The 27,610-nt window shown below is 40.8% G+C and overlaps 1 protein-coding gene across 4 annotated transcripts in view; it reads left to right on the top strand.

The window, feature by feature from the left end:
* The window catches only part of HECTD4 (HECT domain E3 ubiquitin protein ligase 4), a 68,316-nt gene that overhangs the window by 27,658 nt on the left and 13,048 nt on the right, over positions 1–27,610 (top strand). For 2 of the 4 annotated variants that reach the window (XM_065033463.1, XM_065033460.1), the window contains exons 18-62: positions 183–307; positions 1,377–1,530; positions 1,826–1,926; positions 2,974–3,172; positions 4,180–4,299; positions 5,496–5,600; positions 6,137–6,300; positions 6,636–6,869; positions 7,106–7,298; positions 7,461–7,565; positions 7,641–7,729; positions 8,297–8,472; positions 8,928–9,063; positions 9,221–9,362; positions 9,472–9,638; positions 10,218–10,364; positions 10,671–10,855; positions 11,381–11,534; positions 11,853–12,133; positions 12,432–12,621; positions 12,905–12,986; positions 13,625–13,827; positions 13,986–14,121; positions 14,586–14,768; positions 14,926–15,096; positions 15,500–15,669; positions 16,093–16,208; positions 16,600–16,703; positions 16,977–17,138; positions 17,255–17,403; positions 17,665–17,744; positions 17,870–18,033; positions 18,509–18,746; positions 19,158–19,294; positions 19,456–19,582; positions 19,897–20,034; positions 20,177–20,313; positions 20,474–20,634; positions 21,194–21,375; positions 22,767–22,972; positions 23,292–23,422; positions 23,644–23,849; positions 24,751–24,930; positions 25,239–26,542; positions 26,997–27,204. In XM_065033463.1, the coding sequence (XP_064889535.1) occupies positions 183–307; positions 1,377–1,530; positions 1,826–1,926; positions 2,974–3,172; positions 4,180–4,299; positions 5,496–5,600; positions 6,137–6,300; positions 6,636–6,869; positions 7,106–7,298; positions 7,461–7,565; positions 7,641–7,729; positions 8,297–8,472; positions 8,928–9,063; positions 9,221–9,362; positions 9,472–9,638; positions 10,218–10,364; positions 10,671–10,855; positions 11,381–11,534; positions 11,853–12,133; positions 12,432–12,621; positions 12,905–12,986; positions 13,625–13,827; positions 13,986–14,121; positions 14,586–14,768; positions 14,926–15,096; positions 15,500–15,669; positions 16,093–16,208; positions 16,600–16,703; positions 16,977–17,138; positions 17,255–17,403; positions 17,665–17,744; positions 17,870–18,033; positions 18,509–18,746; positions 19,158–19,294; positions 19,456–19,582; positions 19,897–20,034; positions 20,177–20,313; positions 20,474–20,634; positions 21,194–21,375; positions 22,767–22,972; positions 23,292–23,422; positions 23,644–23,849; positions 24,751–24,930; positions 25,239–26,542; positions 26,997–27,204 (8,242 nt within the window). Of the gene's footprint in view, positions 1–182; positions 308–1,376; positions 1,531–1,825; positions 1,927–2,973; positions 3,173–4,152; positions 4,300–5,495; positions 5,601–6,136; positions 6,301–6,635; positions 6,870–7,105; positions 7,299–7,460; positions 7,566–7,640; positions 7,730–8,296; positions 8,473–8,927; positions 9,064–9,220; positions 9,363–9,471; positions 9,639–10,217; positions 10,365–10,670; positions 10,856–11,380; positions 11,535–11,852; positions 12,134–12,431; positions 12,622–12,904; positions 12,987–13,624; positions 13,828–13,985; positions 14,122–14,585; positions 14,769–14,925; positions 15,097–15,499; positions 15,670–16,092; positions 16,209–16,599; positions 16,704–16,976; positions 17,139–17,254; positions 17,404–17,664; positions 17,745–17,869; positions 18,034–18,508; positions 18,747–19,157; positions 19,295–19,455; positions 19,583–19,896; positions 20,035–20,176; positions 20,314–20,473; positions 20,635–21,193; positions 21,376–22,766; positions 22,973–23,291; positions 23,423–23,643; positions 23,850–24,750; positions 24,931–25,238; positions 26,543–26,996; positions 27,205–27,610 lie in introns of all 4 variants that reach the window. The other 2 variants (XM_065033459.1, XM_065033458.1) reach the window with 1 other exon arrangement.

The following is a 27,610-nucleotide window of genomic DNA, read 5'->3' as shown; positions in this document are numbered from 1 at the left end:
TAGTTTCTCCCAGCACTTTGGGGCTTAGCATTAATCAAATTTAAGTCTTGGATGAATCTACTGCTGCAGGCCTGCCAGGTCACATTATCATTATTTTAATTTGGAAATCCATCGTTTTGTTCTGTTGTCTTTTTTTGTATTCTCTAAGAATTCAAGTATCCTATAACTCTTTTTGTACCTAGGAGCTAAAGACCAGCATTTTGTCTCTTGCTACACAAATTCTGACAGGATGTGATGAAGTCCTAGAAATGCTGCAACAAGTCACTACTGCACTAATAAACAGTGACATTTCTGATAGAGAGCAAAGGTAAGACAAGTGTATGTTAAGTTTAACAGAGTAAACTTGCTTTTTGTGGATTATTGTGCCAGCACAGTTCCCATGACTTGTTCTTTATAACTTCATATGTGAGCTTCAAAGGTGTGTGAACCATTTCTTACTATAGTGTTTGCTTAGCCTTTGTCTTTTGAAGAATTTAGAATCAGACTCTCTGTGTCAGTACTACCAGCTTGATAATAAAGAAACTTTGAACTGGTGAGTTTTTAGTCAGTTACAGTGGTATTTTTGAGCAGAGCAACTGGAAACAAACGGTATTCAGTCAGCTGGGAATATTCCTGCAAGTCGGGGCAATTTTTTATTTTAAAATTCCTAGCTATTATATCTCTAGTAGCTGGACTAGATACTTTATCCATGGTAAGTCTTGGGTGTTGTTACAATATCCTGCATTTATTATTAGGTAGCATCACCTTGCCCTTCTGTCTCTCCTCCGCTTAAAAACACATGTTGGGAATGGGATGTAAGCAGCAGCTGTGAACCTTTTCTCTGGTTAAACAATCACTCCCTCTCCCAGTTGTGTCTCAGGTTTCAGTTTCTATGCTTTTCTGTGCCTGCAAGATTAGTTTTGTTTATTGACAATACGCAGTTCCTTTGAGATGTTTTCAGAAGGGTTTCATGTTCAAATATATTTTTATAGATACAGATTCTTTTAAATACATTGAGCTACATGTGCTGGCAGCCTGACATACATACTGAACAAATACATTTGTGTTTGATGTGGACTTTCATCCCATGCCCAAGGGAGCTTATGATTTTCTAAGTAATTATTAAACTCTTGATTTACTGTCTTCTTATCTATCATTGTTTAGTAAGAATTGAAAGCAAAGACGAGACACATTGGAGAAATCATGTTTTCAAGATATTAAGTTCTTGGTTGTTGGCTTTTTTTTTTGTTTGGGTTTTTTTAAAATGCAAATGTTCTCTGCTGAATTTTAAATTGCCTACTTACGCAGTCTGTTACAAGATTAAACAGATGACTAAAATTAGAAGTGATACGCTATGAAAATAGTTGTTACTATGTAAACCTTGGCTCCTCTTTCAGACTAAAAGGCCTGGAACAAATTACAAAGGCTACTATGCTTGGTCATCTGCTTCCCGTCCTGCTGACATCCCTGATGCATCCGAATTTGCAAACTCTGACCATGGCTGATGCCTTGATGCCTCAATTGGTGCAGCTGGTTCTTTACACAAGTCAGGTATGATCTTTGTGTCAGCAGTTTTCTACAACAGAAAAAAGATGTGGCATGTTCTACAGTGCTGCAGATCTTGGTCAGCTTTCTGCAGTGAGTGATCCAAGATCATAGTTCAAGAATTGTTCAACAGCTACAGGAGCTGATAATGCTGAATATTAAGTTTGACTTGGTAAAACAGCTGCTGGGTAATGCTTTGTTGTCGACAACAACATACAGTGTGATTGCTAATATATTCAATAATGAGTTCATAAAATCATGTACTGTTTGCGCGTTTCTAACACTATATTTTGTGCTGCAGACTGCTCTGCTGCTTAAAACTCAGTCTCCGGTTTTCTCGGAACTGAACAGTTCCCCCAGTGGTGCATCAGAACAGAAAGGGAAGCTGTTACCTGATGAGAGGTGATTTTCTTTACATTTGAGTCTTTTCATGGGATTAAATATCTTAACTGTAATGTTAATCGGACCATTGCTGCAGCAATCTTTTTAAGGCCAACCTACAATGGTTTGTGAGGCTGTCTTTGACATATATAAGCCTTTACAAAAGGCAGTTAGTTCCAAATTTTTTTGGCATATGGAATTAAATGATTAATATCTTCAGGTTGTTTGCACAGGATATGGTTGGCTTTGTTTTTTCCCTCAGCTCAAGCATTAGGAATTAATTCTAAATGCTTCTCTTACAATAATTTAGGCTAAGGAGAACCATCATGAGTAAATGTAAATTGTTTTGGCAGCATGAGATACAGTATTAAAACTATTGGAAAGATATTAAATGGTTTCATTTCCATAGAGAAATAAAACCATTTGAAGTCCTGCATTTAAATCCCAAGTCTCAGCTCCAAGTTACACAGTTTCTGCTTAGAAACAGAAACCCATAGCTGAATTAAATAAAAAAAAATGCTTATCATAGCTATTTGCAGCATTGCAGAATTTGTGGTATTAAACAACTTGTGATAATGTGTAATATAATGTGTGAAAACTATGAAGAATTTACTTTCAATCCTCCTTGAAATTATAAGTCTCAGTGGAATATTAGGCATATTGTTTTATGACAGTATAATCAGCTTTGGGCACTGTCCCAGGAGGGAAATTGTTGTGTTGTTGGTTTTTTATGCTACCAATCGTGTATTAGAATCCATATGTAGTACCATTTATATTTTGTGGTGCTACTTGGGTTGTTTACAATAATTTGGAAACTGGAAAGCACAGGGAAAGGTTCAGATTTTACGGGGTAGAGATCAGCACAGTTATTTCTAATGTACAGGGTTTGTACTATAAGTTCTGCGTGTTCCCTCAGTACAGTTGTGCCCAACATGAGGAGTCAACACTTTGTGTCGCTATGTATCAATACTGAGAGGTGATTTGAAGTACTTTCCGGTTTGGTGTCTGAATATATAATAGAAATCTGTGCATTTCATTTTAGGACTGATTTTTTCACTCTAATTTCAGAATGCTGGAAGAGAAAGAAGAACCAGGTTTTCTTACGGGTTTGAAGATCCCTGCTCCCTGGGCTGCTGGGAAAACTGTAGAAACAGTTCATCCCGTCAGGGATAACTATAAATTTAAAGAAACTGTACATATTCCAGGAGCCCGCTGTTTATATCTTAGATTTGACAACAGATGTTCTTCACAATATGATTATGATAAGGTAAGCAAGGACCAACTCAGAAATTCTTTCTTTTGTATATATTTCCGTCAGCAGCACTTGCCGTTTTCATCTTTTCTGCCCTGTGTGTTTCATGGCACCTTATTTCCAGTGATCAGAATAATGCAGGAGGTTTTTATGGACAGGAGCTTGTTAGTGTGCACTTTAATGTCATGGTCTCCTTACTTCAAGGCTGGAAAGTACGGGGATGCAGAGAGGTTATTAAGTTCATTTCATGATGGCTCAGGTTGTCAAAGTTTGACTTCCTTCTCAGTTTCGCTGCTGTTCAGTTTTCCTTATTTCTCAAATTGTAATCGAGCTGCCTACTTTGTCGATCAGCACAGTCTGTTTAAACTGGGCAGAACTGGAAGGTGGCTTTTATTTTCCCTGATGATAAATGGCTTGTTTACATGGATTTACAAGTGTTTTCGATTTCAAGAACACAACTAGTAGCACTTTGTATAATCAAAGAACTGCTTGTACTGTGTGCTAATTGTTGCCATATATTCTTTGACATAGAGCAAATCCTGTGATTCTCGCTCCCATTAGTTATTTATAAGTGTCTTTAATATTAATGTCACCTGTTCCTGGCTAAACTCCTCCATAAAACTTCGGGCCTTGTTGTGTTCCCACTGAAGTCACTGACAAAATATTAACTTTGGGAGGAGGATCACTCCATTTATTAGTAGAGAGGCAGTATGTTCTCGTTAGCTCAGAAAGAGGACTGGAAGTTGGGATTTCTCCTGGCTTCTGCTCCCAGTTCCGCTGCTGACTTGCTGTGTGATCTCAGGGGCAAGTCACTCCATTTCCTCTCTGCCTCAGTTTCCCCATCTGTAAAATGGGGATAATAATACTTGCCTACTCACCTCACAGGGCTGGTGTGAGGATTTGTTAATGTTGATAAAGCGCTTTGAAAATATAAAGCGCGGTGTAAGTGCTAAGTATTATTATTATTATTAGATTTTCTTGTTTTTCTCTTACAGTCTAACAGTGTATTTTATGTTTTGAAGTTGGTGATGTATGCTGGTCCTAACACAAACAGTAGGAAGGTTGCTGAGTATGGAGGCAATACACTGGGATATGGCAGCCGTAGTGTCTTAGGAACTGGTTGGCCGAAAGACTTAGTAAAGGTACAGTATTACAATCCAACAATCTTTGACATAGAAAAATCCCCTTTGGAAACCATGTCGAGTCTGTTTGAACCCCGATAGCAATGAAGTCCAAGCTTCTAAGTGTTCGGTTATCCATGATGAGATCGCTTAAGTGGGCTCTTAAATCATTGGGGAATAACTTGAAATTCAGCTTTATGTTTTATGTGTGATGCTTCTCTTTGAGCTGATCTTGTTTTGTTATGTCTTACTGGAATTCATTATCAGCATGTTTTGGTCCTGGAGTCTCTAATGGCACAAGTGTTCTCATAAATATATCTTCCTAGGAGAAATTCTTGCACAGTCTGAGGCTGTGCATATTTTCTTAAGGTCATAACTGCGTTTTTTTAACAGTAGCCCACAAATATAACAAGCCATAAATGTATAATAACTTTCCAGCCTTTTGTGTTGGGTTCTAGAATTACATTGGATGCTTTTGGCAGTAAAGCAGAGACAGAAAAACCCCTCAAACTTCTTGAAATTTCAGTACTTCAAGAATTTTGTGCTGCGTTCCCTCAGATTGTATGCAGTATGTGTTTATACTGCTGCATGGTCCCACAGGGAAACTGGGCTTGTATACATAACAAAAAGTAATTTCAAAAAGAAAAACAAGAAGTAATGAACTGGAGAGCAATTCAGACAAGCCCTCCATTGCTCACAATTACTGGAATTTCATTGATTTTTCTTTTTTTTCAGACACAGACTTTTACAGTATTATTTTAGCAAACTTTTCTATTCATGTGCTTATATTCTTCTCCTTGAGGAGCTTGTCTGTCTTCCTTCAGGAAGGGAGCTGTTAATTATTGCATGTTGTCTTGCAGAAAAATGATGAAAGCGTTTTGATGAAAGTCAAGGCCAAGTAATACAGAGTGACTTGATACATTCTACTTCTGATTCTACAACTCTGATAGTTTTTTTTGTTTTACTGTAATTAGCCAGCAGCAAAATTAAAATCAAATTGTCCACTGAAAGATATCCGTACAAAAAGGGAAGAAGCTCAATCACAGTATATAATTGGAGATAAAAATAATACTTAGATAACTGTCACTAAAAGGATTAATCCGTAAAATAAGCACCGTTTATGAAAAGCCTGTTTGTTTGCCTCAATTCTTAAATGTTTCTTCTTTTTTTTTGTTGTTGTTTGTTTGTTCTCCTCTCCTCCCCGTGAAAATGTGAAGGTGGAAGGAGATACAGTCACCTTCTCCTTTGAAATGCGGAGTGGCCGCGAGCACAACACTCCAGACAAAGCCATGTGGGGCTTTGCTTGCACTGTCCGAGCACAGGTACTCACACAACAGATTCCGTGGGACAGGTTTCACTTCGGTTTATCTCGTTACGCACTTCAGATCAAATCCAAATGTACTTCAAAGCTGGCAGTTAACATCTGAAATTGAAAGCAGTAACAGGTTATTTATTTTCGCAATAAGACATGATGATGATTCCAGGCTGTAAGGAAGAGAGGGGAGGGACGCTGGGAACAAACACAAGGAAACTTGAATCCTACTGCTGGGAAACTGGGACTGGGGCTGTGAGATGGCAGATCCATGGGCCAGAAAATGACTGAACCAAAAAGAACTTTACCTTTTCTTTCTTGGTTCAGAAAAACAACATTTAAGTCTAGTTTCTGGTCTTGAGTTGTTGTTATATATTGCTTTAAATTGTTGAAGCATTTTTTTTTTTCAACATATCTTTGTATAGGAGACATATGGTAGATACATTTCTTACATATACAAATATAAAATCTCCCATCTTGAAATATATTGGGGAAGGACTTGATGGTTGATTGATTAGTGCAACTTTATTGCTGTTCCTACTGCAGGAGTCTTCAGAGGATGTGTCAGGAGGTTTGCCCTTCTTAGTTGACCTGGCACTTGGCCTTTCCGTGTTAGCTTGTTCTATGCTGCGAATATTATACAATGGACCAGAAATTACCAAAGATGAAGAAACCTGTCAAGAGCTCTTAAGATCTAAACTATTACAAAGGTAAAAAAAAAATATGTTAATCTGAGTTCCTATGTGGGTTTTTTTTCTGAGTGAAGTTGATTTTTGTAGTTGTGATCAAGTCTCATGATAATTTTTCCTGCAGAGGTTGTTCAGGAGTTCTGGGTTGCCTAAAACTAAGGAAATGTTCTATAGAACAGAGGTTTTCTTTAGAATAAGTAGAGGAGGATTGGGCTGTGTTTGGTACAAGCCAAACAATATGTGAATATGTTGTCTCTTTTTATAAGGCGTTGTTGACTGATGTGTCTTTCTGAATAAGGGCAGTTAGGAAAAAATAATTTAAAAAATCCTTTCTATTTTTCCTTTATTTTTTCCAGGTGCCAGTGGCAGGTGGAAGCGAATGGTGTAATATCTCCAGCCCTTACACCGAGTCCTTCTCCGTTGCCTCTTACCATAGATGAAGACAGAGAGTTTACATATCCTTCGGATGTTCTGGTGCCTCCCGTTGGACACTATTTTGATTTGCCGAGGATCAGGCTGCCTCCAGGAATCATGATAAAGCTCAGGGAAATTTCTGGACGTGCTCGGCCTCAATTTAGACCAAGTATAAAGTAAGCAGATGTTGGTTTGCTTCATTTTTCTAACTTTTATTGTTTGATATGTTTGGTGCTATAGAGCTATAGAAGCAATGGTGAGGGTGCAACATGGCTGTTTTGTATGATGGTATGCATTTAATATTCTGTAAATACTTGTTTGTGACTGCAACACCTAGTGGATTGTAAATATGAATTGTCAAAGTTTGTCCCTTATTCTTGGTTAACCAATTTGGCTTTACCTGTAACCCTAGGGAAGTGATCCAGCCAGAAGTAATGGAGGAGATGGTAGTTTCATGTGTGATTAAACACTTGAATTTGGTTGATGCACTCCAGTCCCTGATAAACTTCCAGTATCAAGAAGAACATGCTGAAGAATATGATTTACTTTGTAAAATTATGGGAGAGACCTTTAAGAAGCTAAATGCCATGGAGAGACAATTGCAGGTAAAAATAAAATTACACTAAAAAAACCCAGAAGGCTAAAGGTGTATTAACAGCATTTTAGAAACACAAATATAAAATGTACTCAGATTTCTTCCTTAAATGTCTTTTCTACTCCTTAAGGTGGACAACTGCAATCAGTGTTATTTTTTGTCTCTTTATTAGAGTGTGGCTGAGCTGGAGCAGAAATGGCAGAATGAGGTGGATGACGCCATGCATGGGAAGCTGGAGAACAACGTCCCGTTCTTTTACGATTATCACTTCAACGAGGTAAGCGTTGTGGCTGCTGTGCATGCTCACACTGCTCTCAATATACGTTCATCCTTCTCCTTTTGCTTTGTTTAGAGCAAGATGAAAGAACTGGAACTTCTGTGTTCCATGAAAGAAGTTTCTTTTGATGGAAGCGATCTGGAGAACGTGGTCCTGGCGTTAAGGTGAGTAGCTGGCTGTGGAGTGCACCATTCAGGTGGCTGTAGCTGTGGAATTTCAGGGAGTTCCAAAAGTAGCTATACAGGGTAAAAAGTGCACACATAACATAAATGCTTATTGAAGTAGCCACTTAAATCTGGTTGTACCCTCTGACACTTAAAGATGTGAAACAGAAGCTAGCACTAATATCTCAAACTTATGTGTAATGCCATTAAAGGCTGGTAGACCTGCAGTAAGGAAACAATCTTTGGGAGCAGGAACATTCAGATGAACTTTAACCGCGGATGCAAACACTTTAAAACTCAATTTTCCTGTCTGTCTAGCAATATTTGATTAAATTGTTAGAAACATTTGTCCTAAATATATTAATATTAGTACCTGCAGCTACTAGTACTTACTAACAAAGCACTTGTTTATTTCTTTAATTTTTTCTGCTTTCTACTCTGCTGGCATAGAATCGATTGATGCTATATGTCTTCTCTAAAGTAACCTTTCTCACAGTAACACTTGATGGCAGAAGGCATTAAAATATAATTGAGTTTATTTATTTTATTTTTCTTCCATAATTTTAGGGAGAAGTTTTTTCAAGAGGTGAATTCACTGATACAGAAGACCTCTCATCCCTTAGCAAAAACAAAAACATTAGTTAAGAGCTTGATGAACAGAGCAGAGCTGTTATTACACGTCACTATTGCAGCACAGTCTGGTATCACAAGGAGTATATCTGGTACCCCTGCAGAGACTCCAGGTACATATATCGTTACCAGCATTATACTTTCTTTTTTTTTTTTTACTAAAGAGATAATTTATTCCTTTTCTCCTATTTTACCTCTTTCACTTAAACCTTTTGTTTTTACGTTTTTGAAATAAATCCTTTTACACTAAATGAAGCTGAGCCTTTGTTTTCTGATTGCCATAATGGTGGTTAATTAAGGTCTGAGTAACAAGTGGAATTTAAACTTTAACCTTCTGAATTATTTGGAAAAAAAAAAAAAGCTTAACCTAATCAAAACAAAACTCATTTGAAACAGTACCTGAAAACAGGAAAGTCCTCAGAATGGAGTTGCAAGTTCTTACTTAGATGGTATCTTCCCCCTCCTATGTTATATCTTTCATTGGAATCTCCACAGTGATTTCTAAACCAGTTTGTAAATAGTCTCCTACCCCAGGAGTGACATTCTTTCACATTGTCTAATATTGCAGCCTGTAAATCAGCGTCTGAAACCAAAGTGATATCTCACGCAGTCCGCCAGCCTGTCTTCCTGCGCAGCATGTCAGCTCCATCCGATTTAGAAATGATTGGTAACGAAGACATCGAGTTTGCTAGGTCAAGTCAGAGGTATACAGGGGTTTATTCCACTAGGCTGCTTTACAGTAATATGGCCTGTGTAGTTAAAAATCTTCATAAACTTTGCAAGCATGGCACTGTTTGGTTTTTTTTTTTTTAATTGGATCAACTTACTGCTACTGCGTCTAATTACCCTGTATTCTCGTAGGCGCCGCCACGTAACCAGCCACAGAAGTAGCTCTTTCACACTTCTGCAGTCATTGGCCATTGAGGACAGCAGAGATAAACCCACGTACAGCGTCTTACTGGGGCAGCTTTTCGCTTTCATTGGAACAAATCCTGACCAAGCGGTATGTCCTTAAAATGTGCTACATCATTCTATTTTCAAATTGAAACTTTCACAAAGAAGGAAGGTCCCTTGCTTGTGTCCCGCTAACAAAAGCAAACGGAACCTTGTAGGTGTCCAGCAGCAGTTTTCTGCTGGCTGCTCAGACCAGGTGGCGTCGGGGGAACACGAGGAAGCAAGCGCTCGTGCACATGCGGGAGCTGCTGACGGCAGCTGTCCGGGTCGGCGGTGTGACGCATCTCGTGGGCCCGGTGACCATGGTGCTTCAGGGAGGACCAAGGTTTGTTTGTTTCTCTGAGAATAATTAAAAGTTGTAGTCTGTGTAGAAGATAATAAACTGCTCTGCGTGAAGAAAAACTGTGAGAACTGGCTACCTGTGAGGGCTCAAGTTTGCAGAACTAAGCTTGCAGCAACCACTTTGATTGGCACTTGTGGGGTAAAGAGGCAGAAACTGCTAAGAAATGCTTTTATTTGGCAGGAGGTGAACTTTCCTTTCATACTGGAGTGACACATCCACAAACATGTATATAGTGTGTCTTACTCTCCACACTATTTCTAAATTAATGTTAGCTATGTGTTAGTGGCAGATTTAGCAGATATGAATAGTGTCATCCATATTTGTTCAATATCTTCTCCCTATCTTGTTTGCAAGCAAATTTCAATCATCTGTGGTAAAACTACCGTACGATCTTCTTTACATATGTTTCATATTAAAACATTAAGTCACTTGAAGCTTTGCTTCTAAATCTTTCTTGAGTAATTCTTAATATGTGCTGATATATTTTTTTAAAGCTCTATTTGGAAGTTTGTTCACTTTATTTAACCTCAGAAGCCTACCATTTCAAATGTCTACCAACAGAATCGAAGAGCTCACGTGTGGCGGGATGGTGGAACAAGTCCAGGAAGCTTTTGGAGAGACGATGACGTCTGTGGTCTCGCTGTGCGCTCGCTACCCCATTGCTTGCGCGAATAGCATTGGCCTCTTATGCACTATACCTTACACGAGGTAGGACGGTGTTTTGGAAAGGAAAGGAGGGCATCTGCAGCTGTCCTTATTAGGGTTTGTCTTGGGGAGAAGCCTCATATAGTATAAAAATATTCCTTTTCTTCATAATGAGGGGTGTCTGAGAACATCCTGTGAAGCTTTCTCAGAATATGGAATTTTCTTTGGGGAGGACAAGGGAGAGACAGAACAGTCTTTCTGCAAAGTGAAGTAATTAACTGTTAACAGCACGTTCTGGATCTTAACTGTTTCTGTTGTTAGTGACCAAAAAGTTACTTAAACAAAACCTGAATTTGTCTTCTCATACAGGAGTGAAGAGAAGTGTTTGGTACGTAGTGGCCTGGTGCAGCTTATGGACCGGCTTTGCAGCTTAAGCAGCCAGACAGAATCCAGTTCGAATGAAAAACAGACTAAGAAACAGAAGGTGGCCACCATGGCCTGGGCTGCATTCCAAGTGCTCGCCAACCGCTGTGTGGAATGGGAAAAAGAAGAAGGTAGGAACACTGCGGCTGTATTTCTGTTGTGCGCTTCAGAATTGTGCAAGTGCTTGAGAAGCAGTGTAAATGTATTTACAATAGGGCATCTGCTCACCGTTACTTCAGTATTGTTTGGGTTATCTACAACACACAAGTGGATACAGAAGTAAGTTGATTTTCTTTGTGGTTTTTTACTTTTAGTTTTTTTCCTCTGCATGGGAGAATGTTGCAGATAATTTCAAGTCTTGCACGTGGTCTTGGTTCTGTCTCGACATAATCACAGAACCTGCAGACCCTGAGCGATCATTTACCCATTTTTCCTGTGATTCACCCATAACACACATAAACATCTAGACACATAGCTAGTGGGACATAGCTGTTGTATCAGGTTTTAATTTTAATTAAACATATTTATATATTAAAATTTTTACTATAGCAAAACAGAAGGGTTTTTTTACTGTTTTCAGTTTATGGGCAAGGGATTTGGTGGTGTGTATGTTAGTTTTTGGTAATTACAACTGTGTTCTTGCGTGACTTTTGAAGGTGGTTCGACAGAAGCTGTTCACTCTGGCCTGGCCCGTCAGGTCTCCAGCCTTCTTACCAACCACCTCGCTCGCGCCACGGAATGCTGTGGTAACCAGGCTGCGGGAAATGACGCGCTTCAAGATGTTCTCAGTCTTCTTAATGACCTGTCAAGGTACTAGGCCTTTGTCTCTAGAGTATTTTTTTCCAAGCATGAAAGCAGGGGGCCGCTTTTGAGAGGTTTTTTTGACAGAGGCAAGATAACTTTCAAAACCATTCTAGAAGTTGATTGTAAACTGATCTTTAGTGTTTAATCAGTGCTATCAGTCTATCTAAGAATTGTTGTAGATAACGTTATAAGATGCTGAATTGTTTTTAATTACATATTGTAAGTAATAAGTTAGTTATTAATTTCAAGAGCATCATCAAAATTTTGTTTTTCTTTTTCAAACAGCAGTTACCTGTTTGTGTTTTGGGTTTTTTTCCCTTTCAGGAGTCACATAGGTAAAGCAATCCTGAGCCAGCCAGCCTGCGTGTCCAAGCTTCTGTCACTTCTCTTGGATCAACGTCCTTCTCCAAAGTTGGTCCTAATAATCCTGCAGCTGTGTCGTGCTGCGCTGCCTCTCATGAGTGTTGAGGACTGTGGAAATGTGGAATTGCCTCCCTGGAGTTACTCGGTTCCTTCTCTGAACAGCGAACAGGATGATCCCAGTGACCCAGCCTCCAAGATTGCGTCTCTGCTGCTGGCCAAGCTGGCGGATTATGTCGTGCCAGGTATCAGCATCTCCCTTGTGTCGTGATAATTTGAGAAACTGCCAAGCACATCATGTTTCTGCAAAGAGGTTTTGTATTGACAGAAAGCTCAAGTAGGAAGAAGATATATGATGCATCAGTGTTGAAAGGCAGGCTATTTCTGAGACTTAAACTCAACTGTTCTCAAACTAAACTGTGTGTCACATTGACGCTTTAGATGCATCTGGGGTGTGTTAGCATTAGTTTCAAGGGAAAGTTTGTTGATGGAGCTCATGATTGCGTGTTTGTTTTGTTTCATTTTTTTCCTTTCAACTTCAAGGATGCCAGACAGTTCTTTCTCCAACTGCCTCCGAGCCGGATACTGCTTTGGCAAAAGCCAGCCCTAAAAATTCCATAAAAGGCGATAAAGATCCTGGAGAAGAAAGCGAGGCAGTGGATGGTAAACTTTCTATTTTTATTCATAAACGGGAAGACCAGTCATCCCATGAAGTCCTTCAGCCGTTACTAAGGTAATCTTAACTCACTGAATCAGAATTAGCTTACATGTCCGCTAGCAAAAGAACATAAAAGCATCTTAATTTCTCTGAAAACAAGCACATGAAAAATTAGCTACTTAAGTGATGCTGTATGGGAAAAATAGAAGGTATTGTATTATGGTATTACAGACCATGTAGGACTAGGGAATAGAACTATCAAAGCAAAACGGCTTTTAAAGCATTGTTTTTAATAATGCATACGCTGGATAATAATTTGCTATTACAAGGCTGATGTATTTCATTTTCACTTAAATAGTAGCTCAGAAGGTCGCCCATTCCGACTAGGAACTGGAGCCAACATGGAGAAGGTGGTGAAAATGGATCGAGACATGACAAAAGTAAGAAAAGGAATAACTGAAGAATTATTCAACATCTTAAAACTGGTGGCCAGTCAGAATTCTTGTTTTTTACTGATGTTAAATCCCTTTTGTTAAATATTGTTTAATTTACAGAACTGTTCAGAAAGATAACTTTATGTGGAATGTTAGCATTATGTAGTTATCGATGTAAATACAGGGGTTAAATGTTAAAAAGTAACTTCAGCTGATCTTCCTCCAGCCATTGTAGGTCATGTTTAAGTCTCTTTAATATTCTCTTTCCTGAAGTGTTTAATGCCTCTCAATAGTATGAATTTTAAATCACAGATTTAAATCAGATGTGCATGTTGTTGAGTATTTGTGCCAGAAATACTCATATGCGGCATTTTCATAAGAGAAGTAGAACTATACTGTTAAGCTAAGAATGGAGTATTAAAATCAACAAATCCACGTTGATTGACCTCTGATCTCTTTGTAGACAAGAAAAAACAACAAAAAGAATTTGTCTTATGACTCTGAGTACTGCATACAGAGGAAGATGTTCTGATGTGTTCTCAGTACTTTTACAGATGCAGAGGGAGGAGAGTTAAATACACCACGTGATGTGGCCAAGCAGAGCTAACGTTAGTATTTGTCCTGTGTGGCAATTTTATTTTCAGAGTGGTTGCTGTGAAGTTATTACAGAAGAAGCTGCTGCAGCTCTTCGAAAGGCAACTAAGTGGGCACAGTCTGGTCTCATAGTTAGTGTTGGGCCACCCATAGAAACTGTCAATCCAGAAGCTACAAGTGGGTTGTCCACAGGGGACAAAAAGAAGACGGCACAAACATCTATTTGCAGAGAGAGGAATTCCGAGCTTGCCAGGTGAGTCACGTTGATTCTATAGTTAGAGTCCAGAGACAACAAACTGAGTGTTCCTAAATTTCCCCTTTTTGTGGTGTGTGTCATCGTTGACAAGTAAAGCTTCTTTTCTTTCTCTCATTTTCAAATTAATGGGCAAATTGCTTTCTTGTTCTGTGCAGGACGGATCCTGTGAGGCCGTTCATTAGTGGTCACGTTGCAAACAGCATGGCAGCAGAGGTGATCGCTTTGCTCCATAGCTTGTTGATGGCACCAGAATCAAACGCAGCTCAGATATGGACAACGACTGCTGAAAAAGTAAGAAAACAGAAGATTAAGTATCAAATTCTACACCAAGCATGTATCGAGTAGTTAAGAGAGCTTAATTAGCAATTTCCTAAGTGACTCCTTTGGGATTTACTGCTGCTAACCGGGATGTGTAACCATCTGACATCTTAGGGTAGAATATATAATAAAAAATTATCCAGTATTAGAGAACATGTTGTCATTCTGTAATTCACCTGCCATTCTTTTCAGTAAATAATGCTGTTTGTTTAGGGAGTTCTCTTGCTTTTGCTGGGTGGTTATTCCAACTTTGCTCTTCAGCCAGCTGTGGTGGCACTCACACATCAAAGAACTTAGAATATTCTGAATTATATAATTCTCTTCAGGAACAAAAATAATTCTTCTGAGACTGTGTGTGGGCTGGAGGCTTGGGGCACTGGGTTTTGTCTGAATTGTGCTTTGAAGTTGTTCTCTGGTATTTTTGCTTCTGTCTTCAGGTTCTGTCTCGGGCTCTGATGTACATTCCACAACTTGGGAAATATGCGGAGAGTATTTTGGAGAACGGGAGTAGCAGCGGAAGGAAGCTTGCAAAACTTCAAAGGATCGCTCGGCAGGCAGTAGCTGCCCTTTGTGCTCTGGGTGGCTTTAAGGAGACCATTAAAATAGGTTCTGAAGTTCAGGTAATTCAGCACCATTCACACTTAGGAGAAATGGTCCTTCTGACAATGTTTTTTGCCTGTTTCCTAGGATTGTGTATTGAGGTGGTGTGTGGTGTTAAGTGCTCAGTGTTTCTTTGTGCAGAGTCTCAAATCTTACGCAGCCCTTCTTTGGTTGTAGGTTTTAGGTAAAGGAATAGCAGGAAGCATTGGAGTTGTGGCATCTATTAATGAACAAGAAGGTATAGCAACGGTCAAATTTCCACCCACCAGTATAGACAATAGAAAGACTTCACAAGCATCAGACACATTAACTATCCCATTATCTAGGCTCTATGTTCCAAGATCTGAGGTACGGTAGTTTTAATAATCCAATATTAAGTATGATATTTATTTTTTTGTCATAGCATATTGGCGATTAATCTGCAGCATGTAAAAAGTCTGTTTCATCTTTGAAGATTATTTGTAAAGCTTGCCTCATTTTTTTAAATGTATCTTAACAATATTTATATTTAAATTCTCATTTAAGTAACAAGGGTATTCATCTTTCGATGCTTAAAGATGTTCGGTTGCATACTGTGGTGTTTTGTTGTACTTATTTTTAGTTTCTGTTTGTTTGGGGTTTTTTTAATTGGTGTTTGGTGCTGATTTTGTGCTAGTACAAAATAAGAATTAACTCCAGGTAATAAAACACCCTCGTTTCTTAGAAACTAACTACTTGAATTTAACTTTTTACCGTGCCCCCCCACCATCAGGCATTGCCTCTTCATAAACTGTCCATTACTGAGAAGGTAGTACAGGCAGTCCAGTCCATGTTGCTCCCTCAGGAGGGAAGTCTCTCTATTCACACCTCACTTCCTGCAACAGGAGATGGCTCAACCCCAGTAATGGCAGTGGTCCGGCTTCTCGCTGAAATCAGAACCAGGTGAGCCCTTGGTGTTTGTGCAGCACCCCACTCTGTTTTCATACCATACACAGATGTAAAACTGTCCAGGTTCTTGTTTTCTTCCTCAGTTGGTACTGACATACAAAAGCATGGGACAATGCAAAAAGTCTTGTTTGCTTCCTTAGTGCATTCAGTGTCTGGATGTTGTTAAAATGAGCACCAAAAAATAAAGTGCTCCCTGTAACACTGGCAATGCCTTGAGCAAATGCTTCATATAAGTAAATACTGTGAAGCAAGTAAAGCTGCTGTTGTGGAAGTTCCAGTTGACAGCTGAGCAGCCAAAGAGACGTGTCTGTCAGCATGCTGGCTTTTACAATAATCTTGAATTCAGTACATGTAAAGATAACTTTGATTTCAGTGTACACTTTTATAATGCTTTAAACATATTCTTTTTCCATTAAGAGCATGCCTGGTGATGGCTCAGCTGTTAGAAGACAGCTCATTCTGTGAAGAATTCATTCAACAGTGTCCAGCTGCTGTAGAAGTTCTGAATTTGGTAGCGCAGGAGTGCAGCCCTGGTAGGTCTTCAACGCGTTCTTGCAGCTTTGTTGTCATATTCGATTCAGAGACATAACAGCTTTTAGAATCCTTTCAGTGTTTTGTCCGCCAGCTGCTTAGAGTTTGAAAGCTTAGCACAGTACAGCATGTCCTGTCATAGCTGCATAATTAGCATAACAATGGCTTAATGGCTTTGCTAACCAAATATAAATTAAACATAAGGAAAATTGTTGCTTGTATACATTAGATTCTATTTTTAATTTTGTCAATTATGTGAGACTATTTGTTCAGATCTCTGAAAATACAAATGTTATATTTGTTTCTATTTACCTGTATTAAGATTTGTGTTGTTGCGCTGAAGTAACTAGATTTGCCTGGAACCTCATGAGTTGGTTTGGTTTGTTGTTGCAGGGGAGAGGCTCCTTGTTGTAGAAATGCAGTGTGAAAGGTTACGAATGCTGTATCGTGATTGTGCTCGACCTCCTCCTCCTCCTCTCCAAGCAGACAGAAGGCAGGTGAGCACAGACACAGAGCTGAGGCTGCTGCAGGTGAAGCCAGACACTGAGTACAGACAGCCTGCCCGGGCTGCTGGGGCCACACTTCTTGGATTCTTATTTAAACATCTCATGTAATGTGAATTTCTGTAATGGGATGTGATTTGTTGTGATTGAAGTTATGGGAGTTGCACGTGTTGTATGAAATGCACGCTTCATAAAATGTGTCACTGGGTTTCAGTGGATGTCTTCAACTCCGCTTGGCAGAATAAAATACTCTGTTCCTGTTTGCAGCCCAAAGAAATCACTTGGAGCCCATCAAGAGTGTTCCCCCCTGTGCGAGCGTGCATGTTCTCATCGCATCTCACGGCTGTGACCTTTCTGGCTGATCCTAGCGCAGGTGGGGGACTTCCTCGGGGCACGTTTATCTACGCCACTTCACCAGTTCCAGTACAGGTAAGAACCCAACAACTGTACAACAGTTTGTGTTGTTTAATATTCAATAGTGCATGAAAAGAAAACTTTGTTTTACCTAAGTTCTGTAAGTATTTTAAAATTATTTTTATTTCTAGGCACCATCATTCTACTGGGAAATTGAGATAGTTTCCTATGGAGATACAGATGATGACACTGGACCAATTGTTTCGTTTGGGTTTGCTACAGAAGCCGAGAAACGGGATGGTGCTTGGACAAACCCAGTGGGCACCTGCCTTTTTCACAAGTATGTTGGAGATGTACATCAAACATCACATTCTTGCTCAGTACATTTGTGTGCTCCTTAGGGAGGAGTATCATGAGCATGTAGTAGGCAACATGTATGTTTTAATTTAAATGTTAAAATGATGAACTAGATTATCCCCTTACCAAAATAAGGAGAGTTGAGTTGCCTTTTGTCAGCATCACAGCTTCCTAGACTTCAGCTGGTAGCATTCCTGCTTTGTTTCTATGCGCTTTTTAGTTTTCTCCTTGTGTTTCTTTGTAGCAACGGGCGAGCAGTCCATTACAACGGCTCCAGCCTGCTGCAGTGGAAGAGCGTTAGATTGGACGTGACTCTTTCTCCTGGTATGTAAGAGTGCAGCTAACTTGCTTATCTGGTAAATCAGAAAGTTCCCCTAAGTGTAAGGGAAACAGTGGACAAGAAAACAGATTAAATCCGTATTCTTCTTGTGGTGATTGTTTTTCTACAGGTGATGTAGCAGGAATTGGCTGGGAAAGAACAGAAGGAACTCCACCCCCTCCAGGGCAGCCAGCTAAAGGCAGAGTTTATTTTACGTATTGTGGGCAGCGACTTGGGCCGTATTTAGAGGACGTCTCTGGTGGAATGTGGCCAGTTGTCCACATCCAGAAAAAGGCAAGTTTTTAACAGAAATATGTTGCTTGAGATGTATTATTTCAGAAATATTTAAAACATTATATAGAAGTGTTGAACCTGCTTACCTCTCTATAAAAAAGCAGAATGGTAGTTTTTACCTTTTGTGAGTTAGGTTGAGATATTCCATTGCCCTTCCCAGGTGCATGCATGTTTTGTCATTATTTTGAGCTTTCCTGCCCATAAGGACACTAATGTGCAGCTGGCTGGATAGAATGGTGTTATTCTGTGCCAGCTGCCCTTCCATTAGTATTCCTTCCCAGCAGTGACCCTGCTTCAAAGTATCCCAGCTCAGTATGCTGTCTCTTGAAGCTAGAAAAAAAGGAAAGTTCAGAGTTTGTGTTCAGAAGCTTAATGCTTTCCCTGCTGCATCCGGTTTTATAGCTGGCGATGCTGGGAAAAGCACATGGCGTGGAGATGTGATCAGCTCAGTGCTTTGATGTGTGTCTTCTTTCAGAACACCAAAGTCCGTGCTAACTTTGGATCTCGGCAGTTTGCCTACGCGGAAGGACAGGCTCACAGGAACGCCGCCGATCTCTGCATCGACCTGGCTGAAGAAATAAGCGCCAACTTTGAAGCGTTGCCTTTTGCCATGGCTTCTGACAGCGATAACGATGCCGGCACCAGCATAGCTTCTGATCCCGGGACCCATGGGCCTCCTTGTAGAATTGCTGCTGTTGCTACAGCTCAACAACGTAAAGTGATGATTAATTTTATTTTTTTTTTAAATCTCCTTTAGGAGAAATTACAGTCAATTAAATAGGATTCAATCCTGGCTGCAGTCCTTGGGTAATGCAGTACAACAAGCATTGTCAAATAGGTGCTTATTTGATTTTAGACAAGGCAACTGAAAAAAATCTTACTTTAATCGTTCTTTATATGGATGCACAAATTATTCTCAATGCGACTTCAATGAGAAATTATCTCGTTAGGGCTTTGGATACACTAAGACGTTATAGCTGATTGAATCAGCCAGTTGGTTACGCTGTGCCAAAATGTATTACGTTTCCACAGGCTGATTGCAATATATCTCAAAAACTTCATGGAATATTTTTGCGTGCCTTCCAGTGCATTATGATCTCATTATTTCTATGTGTGTTTGGCAGAATATGACAGTGACACATCTTGCCACTATAAAATGGAGCTAAGCTACGAGAATTTTATCACATCGGGCCCCGATCCTCATCCCCCTCCTATTGCAGATGATGAAAGTGATGACGATGATGACGATGATATTCCCCGGGTGAGGAACATGGCAAGCTCTGCCTGCTACAACTTGTACTGTAAATACAGATCTTGTCATTCAGACTTTTAAGTTTTGCCATGCAAGAGTTTTCCCTGCTTTCTGAAGGAAATTACAGCTGTTGTTAACTGTTCTTTCTTCTTGGTGCTCTGTCTTTGTAGGAGGATCATTATGCCCTGTTGGTTAAAGCCTGGGAAACTAAAGTTTTCCCTACAATTAGAAGAAGATTCCGTAATGAGGCTGAGAGGAAGTCTGGGTTGGATCAGATTAAAGGAGCTTTACAGTTAGGTATGGCTATGTTTATTTTAATGCATGTGCATTTTCTGTCTGTGGCTATATAAATGCAGAACTTTTTCAGGACATTTTAATAAGGGGGGATGTGGTTCTGGCAAAACAACCTGTTTGTGAGAATGTCCCGGTAAGAGCAAAGTAAGAATTCTGACCCCTGATGAGAAGCACACAAGTGTCTCTCAGGAGAGCTCCACTCCCTGTCAGCCTGTAATTAGATAATTAGATAGGTTGTCTGCATATCATGTTAATGAGAATCAGGACTTATTTCAAGGGGCTGGATAAAATAACTAGCAGTCGCTTCTGTCTACTAGGAATGGTTGATATAGCACGACAAACCGTGGAATTCCTCTACGAGGAAAATGGTGGCATCCCAAGAGACCTCTACCTTCCTACTATCGAGGACATCAAGGATGAAGCAAACAAATTTACAATCGATAAAGTGCGAAAAGGTGAGGTCAGCTAAAAGTATCTTGAGGGAAAAATGAAAGTGAAGGGGCCTTGGTGCTTGAGATCTGCTGTGTAAATCGTAATCATTTGTTAATCTGAGGAAAATGCTGTACCTTAAGAGTTGTATTTTTCCTTTCTGTGCAGGTCTCACAGTGGTGACTCGCTCTCCTGACAGTAACAATGTCACCAGCAGTGCTGTCGGAACAGCTTTACCCAAGTTTGCGATTCGTGGGATGCTGAAGACGTTTGGTCTTCACGGTGTCGTTCTGGATGTTGATTCTGTGAGTAAAGACACGTTGAGAGGGATTTTAATGCATCAGCGTCACACCTCTGTGAGCAAATGCGATGAAGTGTCCTGAACTCCTGATTTGCTTCTCTTTTTGAAAGAAAAAAATATCAGCGTTCCTGTGTTTATTGACAGTGTTGGTTTTGGTGTTCCAGGTAAATGAGTTGGTACAAGTAGAGACGTATCTCAGGAGCGAAGGAGTTCTGGTCAGGTACTGGTATCCTATCGACATGTTAGAACGGCCGCCCGCGGGTTATAGGAGGACTGCGACAAATGGATTGGTTACCCTGGATAATACCAACATCCAAATCCACAGGTAAAAAAAATAAAGGCAGTTAGAAAGCATTTGCATTATCTGACTTGATCTATAATGTTTCCTGTAGTACAATTATTTACTGCAGCCTTGGTTTGAATAGTAGTAGACTTTCAAATCTTATTGTAGTTATTGGTTTAAAGCTGACAAAGATTCATTAATTTTTCATGTTTCAATGGATAATGGGGTTTTGATTTTTTTTTTTTTAATAAAGGAAATAAGTTACGATTATCTTGTTGGAAGGATTTTAGTCATATAGAAATGTTTTTATACCTGCTGGTCTAGCAGGTACCTTCCTTGAAGCTCACGTTTCTTGCCCTGTCAGGCAGTTGCTACCTAGAATTTGCGGAGAGTTGGCAGCTAATTCAGACACCTTAATTTGGTGCCAGAATTAGGTGGGCTGAGTGCTGTCTTTAGTGAATAAGAAAGATTTGGGTCTACTTGAACCTTTTAAATAAGAATAAATCAGGCGTATATGTTCAGATTCACAGACAGGTTGCTGGATATGGCTTATTTTACGTGTGGTGAGGCAATTTTATGTTTTGACATTTGTGTTTTCTAGAGAGCTTTTGCGAAGTGAAGCTGCTCTGGCCAAGCTGTACTGCCGCATGGCTCTCCTCAATATTTTTGCCCCTAAATCTCCACATATGTTTACTCGGCTGTTTCATATTCCTGCTATCCGTGATATCACTCTGGAGCACCTGCAGTTGCTCTCCAACCAGCTTCTTGCACCACCTCTTCCTGGTAAACACTCATTTTTGTCACAGTTTTGTTTTGGTACGATAGTTTTTAGGGGACAAAAAAAAAAATCTAATTAATTTGGCACTTATTGATTAATTAGTTAATAATGATAGTACTTGAAAAACTGTCTCAATGGACTCCTGACCTTAGTGGTAGGGTACTAAACTGAAATTGTTGCTAATGATTTAATTAAAAATGTTCAAGAGAGTTTGGAGTCCATCCTAAAGGTCTGTTCAGGGTGGTCCTGTCTGTTTGTCATTGATGCTCTTCCGTTTATTGCGGGGAGGGAGTATCCATGTGGGATGCTTGTGAGGAATTGAGTGTTTTATAGATTGAATCCAGGGTAATAAAACTAAATGCCAGTTGGGTCTCAGTTTTCGAAATTCAACTCTTCTTCATTTCACAAAGTGGTTTGTCCTTTTCCTACTGGAATCACAGATCTGATTAGAGAATGTATGTGCTGAATCATGGAAAAGAATCTTTGGCTAATTCAAGTGAGTGTTATCAAAGACAATTATCATGACAAAGCTATTCTGCATGCAAAGAAATGTGTGTAACATGGCTGGAGCATAAGGAGGAAGTCAGAAGTGCTGAATATAGGCTATTAATAATTGAAAGTAATTATTCGCCATTGGAAAGAGTCCTGTTCCCTCCTCCAGTTACTTTGAAACTTGGCTTCCTCTAACAGATGCTGCATTGGAAAAGATCCTCTTGCAGAGTACAGCACTACATTGCATGGCTTCGAGAATAATTTTACAAGCTTTTGTTTCGTTTTTCCTTCTTAAAATATGTCTAATTCAAGTCTGCTACTACATACAGTTTCCAGCCCGGTGTTTTGGTGAATCGCTCACTCCTTTGTGTGCTGCACTTTTCTTTCTTTGACTTCTCCCATTAGCTCCAGTGACAGCCATGAGAATGTCGGGGCTGAGACCCGCTCAGGGCCACCTAAAAGTTGTCTGGTTCCTCTGTGGGGAAAGCTTGACAACAGCTAAAGCCACTTTCACCTCATCTAGAATGAGCAGGGAAGAGAGCACTTTCTGTCCCCTCTCCTGGTTCTTAGGCAGTACATTGCACCACGCCGCCTCCATACGCGGGACAAAGCGAGGCAGCTGTGACAGCACAGCGTGGCGTGCCTGGCACCCCGAAGGGCTGGCTGCAGGCAGGTGACGATCACAGCTGGCATTTAGAGGCCACCCCGTCTGCAACCGCCTCTGTCAGGGCTGTGAGTTTGGGTTTGGGAGGATCCTTCCTGCTGCTGATCTCTGGGAAGAGGTTTGCACTTGCTCAGGAGTGAAAGGCTTGTAGTCTTCCAAGTATTTCAAACTTCTCTTTCCACTGTCTGTTTCACAGGCTACATAAACATGTTGACCTCCCAATTTGTCTTGTTCGTACAGATGGCACAATCAGTTCCAGTTCCATTCTTCTGGCCCAGTCCCTGCAGCACTGCGTCCGCTCCCAGAACTGCGCTGCCACAGACCTGTTCTACCAGGGCAACTCGCAGGCCATCAGGGAGTGGCTGACGGTCGCCATCACTCGGACGCTGCACCAGGGAGAGGAGAGTCTGTTAGACCTCACTAAACAGATCTGCTCCTTTTTACAGGTGAAATATTTAGCAGTGTTTTGGGAGCAGCCTTGTTTTTAAGTCCTGCCTTCTTTCTAATGAGCTATGTGTGATACTGACTTCCCTAATACTGTCCATAACACTGAATTGTTTCCCAGGATGGATAATATTCCTACTCTCATCATAGTGGGCACACTGAAAACACAAACAATAAATAACAATACTCTGGATCATATTAAAATGGAGTGGCCTTACACTGTGCCATTATTCTCAATGCAATATTTTATTTGAAAAAAGAAGAGGGAGGTGTTTTGCTACTGCTGCTCGAGGTCTTTCATTATGAAATGCTGTGTTGCAGACGGCACCGGAACAGTTTCCTGCGGAAGAATTCCCCATTTCAGAATCCAAAGTCAACATGGATGTTAATTTTCCTGGGGCTGCATTTGTAATTGTGTCCTGTAAGGAAAGTCAGTCTGGATTCCGCAAAGAGTAAGTAATTGAGGGAACAAGTGTGGCAAAGATTAAAGATTTGCTGCTGAGCATCCGTTGGCCCAGGCTGTGTAGCTGCTCATTTTTTTTAGATTTTTCTCAGGGATTAATTTTCTGGGTGGTGGGATGAATATTGCAGTGTGTCTCCTCTTTCTGTGATTGGGTTGGGATGTTCAGTGGGTACTTACAGTGTAACCAAACTGTTCTCGCTCTTCTCTTAGCTCATCCCTGTATAAAGCTCCTTGGGCTCGAGTGCTCGTCTATGGGCTCGGGCATAAAGTGAAAAGGAACGGTCAGTTAAACCTGATTGAAGCGGTGTGCTACCCGCGAGACGCCTCGCCCACCAACACGGGCCTAACGCCGCCCCCAACCACCAACCAGTACCCTTCGGTCATCACCCCCACGGACAAGGTCCACATCAAACTAGGTAAAATAATCAAAAACCTTTTAAACTGTGTTCTCCAAAGGGAGACAAGTGTCATTGTTGCCTCTGTAGGAGCTTCCTATATTGCCACCAGTCCTACCATTGGTTATTGCAGTCTTATTGTACAAGGCATTAAGAAATGTGTCCTAGCACAGATATACAATCGTTCTTAGCCAAGAAAACATGGGTTTATGCACATTAGAAGCTATCTGACTCTGATTTTGATAGTTCTGTTAAATATGTCACAATTTTTTTGTCTTCCAGGAGTTCACAGAGCAATGTTTTTTAATAGATCTGCAGTGTTCAAGTTGGTGCGATTGCCCTTTGAGATCCGGTGTTTCAGATGAAGATTTTTTTTTTTTTTTTTCCTTTTGTAGGTGATTGTAGAGTCCCTTTAATGTACAGAGTAATATATTAATACTGAAGTCATCCCAGCTTCTCAAGCAGGAGCAATCAATATTCTTTTTACCCTTCCAGCCTAAGGCAGAGGCTGTGATTTATTCAGAGCAGTGAAGGTGACTGAGCTGCAGTAAACTCTTAGAACTGTCCTCTGGGCATCCTCAAGTTCTTCTGCTGAACTGCAGAATCTGTTTTTCTCAATACTGATCAGACACATCGTACTACAAAGAAATGGTTTTGTGAAAGTCCTATATATATTTAGATTTCAATAGTTCCATTTCATATGTCATGTAAACAAAATGTTATCTGTACCTTTATGATTATAGATTATATCAACCTGTCGTTCTAGGTAAACGTTCCTATTTGTTTATTACAAGGTACTTAAAGGGGCAAATTCTCACTTAGCATAAATTTAGCCTTAAAAAATGCTAAAAGGTAATTCCGTACTTTTACTTTACAAATGCCAAGAGTCATGATAAGTATTTTCTTTGACCTTTTTGCTTAGGAGTGTCGCCGCCCCCCGGAGCTGTGCTGGTCTTGCATTCTCTTCCCCTTGAATTCCCCCTGGCAATGGCGTTCACAGAGCAGCTCCTAACCTGGAAGTTGGAAGATGGGGATGGAAAATCAGAAGACGAACTGGACGCTATTCCTGCTTCAGTCCTCTTGCAAGTAGTGGAATTTTTAGGTGAGAGTGCGATATTTACTTAGTAATGAACACCAATAATGTGCTGGCTCACATGGAGAGTTTAGAAAAAAGAATTCATACACAAGATATTTCTGAGCTCTTCCATTACATTGAAATTTTCTTCAAACTCCAGGAGTTTTCTGTTGATATGCACTTCTTGGACTAGCCTTCCTGATTTTCTTACTGCTGGCACACAGCTGGTGAAACGACCTCTTCTTGTGCTTTTTTTAATGTTACTGGCGCAACTCGCGCAATAAAGCAGCTAACTGAAATATTGCTGACTGCTGTGTCTTGCCTTCCACACACAGGGAGCTTTCTCTGGACAACTGACATGGCAGCGTGCGTGAAAGAATTAATCTTTCATCTCTTGGCTGAGCTGCTTCGCAAAATCCACAATCTGGAGCAGAAAAAAAATCCCGCAGGATTGTCATCTTCAATTGCCCTGCAGCTCAATCCCTGCCTGGCGATGCTGATGGCCCTGCAGTCAGAACTTCACAAGTTGTATGACGAAGAAACACAAAACTGGGTGTCTGGAAGTGCCTGTGGTGGTTCTGGTGTCGGGGTGGCTGACCAAGGAAGGTTTTCAACGTATTTCCATGCTCTGATGGAAATCTGCCTTGCTGTAGCAGAAGTGACCTTACCCATCAATATGAGCGTGACAGCTAATGTGATATCTTCAACAAGTGCCCCAAACCTCAGTGATTCTTCCTCCTCATCTTCATCTTCTCCAGGACAGACACCACAGAGTCCAAGCTTGCTGTCAAAGAGAAAAAAGGTCAAAATGAAGCGGGAAAAGACGTCGTCTTCAGGCAAACGTTCTTCATCCAGAGCAACCGAAACAGATGCTGCCATCCTCAGCATTGGAGGCAGCAAGCCTGAGGATATGTTGTGGTTTCACAGAGCACTGACTCTGCTTATAATCCTCAGGCACTTAACTAAAAAGGATCCCCAAGGGCTGGGGGTGACCAACGATGCTGTCGCGGACGCGTGTCAGGCGCTCGTAGGTCCCACAGCTCACAGCCGCTTGCTTGTCATTTCTGGCATACCCACGCACTTGGAGGAGAGCACGGTCAGAAGTGCCATCAGAAAAGCGTGTAATGCACACGGTGGAGTCTTCAAAGACGAGATCTACATCCCTCTGCAGGAAGAGGATCCCAAAAAAACCAAGGACAAAGCAGAAGGGGGAGAATGCAGAACTGAGCTGGAAAAGCCAACAGTTTCCAGTAGCGCGGACAGTTTGGATGTCAGCAGCTCCAGCAGCGTCACACCCGCCATGAGCGTCAGCGCTTCAGCATCTACCAGCCAGGCTTCGCTCTGCAGCTCGCAGGGCATCTCCCGGACCGTTAGCGATATCTCAGTCGACCAGTTTCAGGCTGGGCTGGAACTGGCAATCCCACCAGGATTGCTGGAACCACATGTTGTGTCCAGCCAGGAGAGTTTGGATCTGTCCCACTGCAGCACCGGGAGCCTTGGCAGCCTCGGCAGCCTTGGGGAACCGCTCGATAATGCGGAAACGGCGTCTGTGTCCGATGTTGGATCCATGTACACAGTCACGTCTCTGGACAACCAGCCGCTGCTGTCACGGCCGATCAAAGGTTTTGCTGTAGTGGAGGTAAGAGCCTTCAATCAGGAGAGGGTGTCTTTTGGGTCAGTTTTTTCTGACAGAATGAGGTTTGAGGCTAGTAACTCTTTTTTAACCTCTGGCTTTGAGAAATACCGTACCTCCTGTGGCTTGCGTGTAACACCATGATCTGACTGTTCAGGAAAAAGCGTGCCATGTGTTTCCTTCTGTAAAGGTTCTTCTGTGGGACTGAGTGGCTGGTTCAGAGCTGAGCCTGATTGACCTGCAGCATGGTGATTGCAGTGGCCAGGTGTTTTTGAAAGGATGTTTTCAAGGCCGAACCTGAATTCTGGTATCAACTTACTGATGCAGAAGAATGATAGAAGAGATGCAATAGTGATTATCCACATAGGGAGGGGAGAAAGCTTAAGACCCAAATTTAATATAAATAGAAGCTGATCCGTCTTGTCAGAATTTCTTTTAACTGATGTCATTATTTGTACAGATAAGGTCAAGAGCTAAAATAGAGAAAATCCGAGCCAGTCTATTTAATAGTAGTGACCTCATTGGTTTGTCAAGTCTGGATGGTGAAGATGAACTGATGGAAATGTCAACTGAAGAGATTTTAACTGTTTCTACTGTAAATCAGAGTTTATTTGATACACAAGGGAGCCCAGCACTAGAAGATTATTTTAATGATAAGTCAATAAAAGGTATGTGGTTTTTATATTGGCGGATATCTTACATTGTGCATTTTTGGGAGACATACAGGGGACAGATTCTCCTCACTGGACTCAATAATTGATGGGTGACAACAAGGGGGAGCCAGGGAGTAATTTCAAAGCAAGTTACCTCCCTCTCATCAGTTGACAAGCAGCTATTTGCGATCTGAACATTGTTCAACTGTCCTCACAGCTAATCAAACAGTTAAAAAATATATAAAATTAAACAACTAAGCAAGCTGTACAGACCCTGATATAGCTGGAATGGGCCAGAATTCTGAATCAGGGAATGGGAGGATAATACTCGGAGGAAGTTCAGTTGACTACTAGTTCAATTGGTAGGTGTTGGTCTGTACCCACACAACAGAATTTTTATTCTGGCATAATAAATAATCTG

This window comes from Columba livia, chromosome 17 (assembly GCF_036013475.1).
Source record: "Columba livia isolate bColLiv1 breed racing homer chromosome 17, bColLiv1.pat.W.v2, whole genome shotgun sequence".
Classification (NCBI taxonomy): Eukaryota; Metazoa; Chordata; class Aves; order Columbiformes; family Columbidae; genus Columba; species Columba livia.
This window is presented reverse-complemented; position numbering and strand designations above follow the sequence as displayed.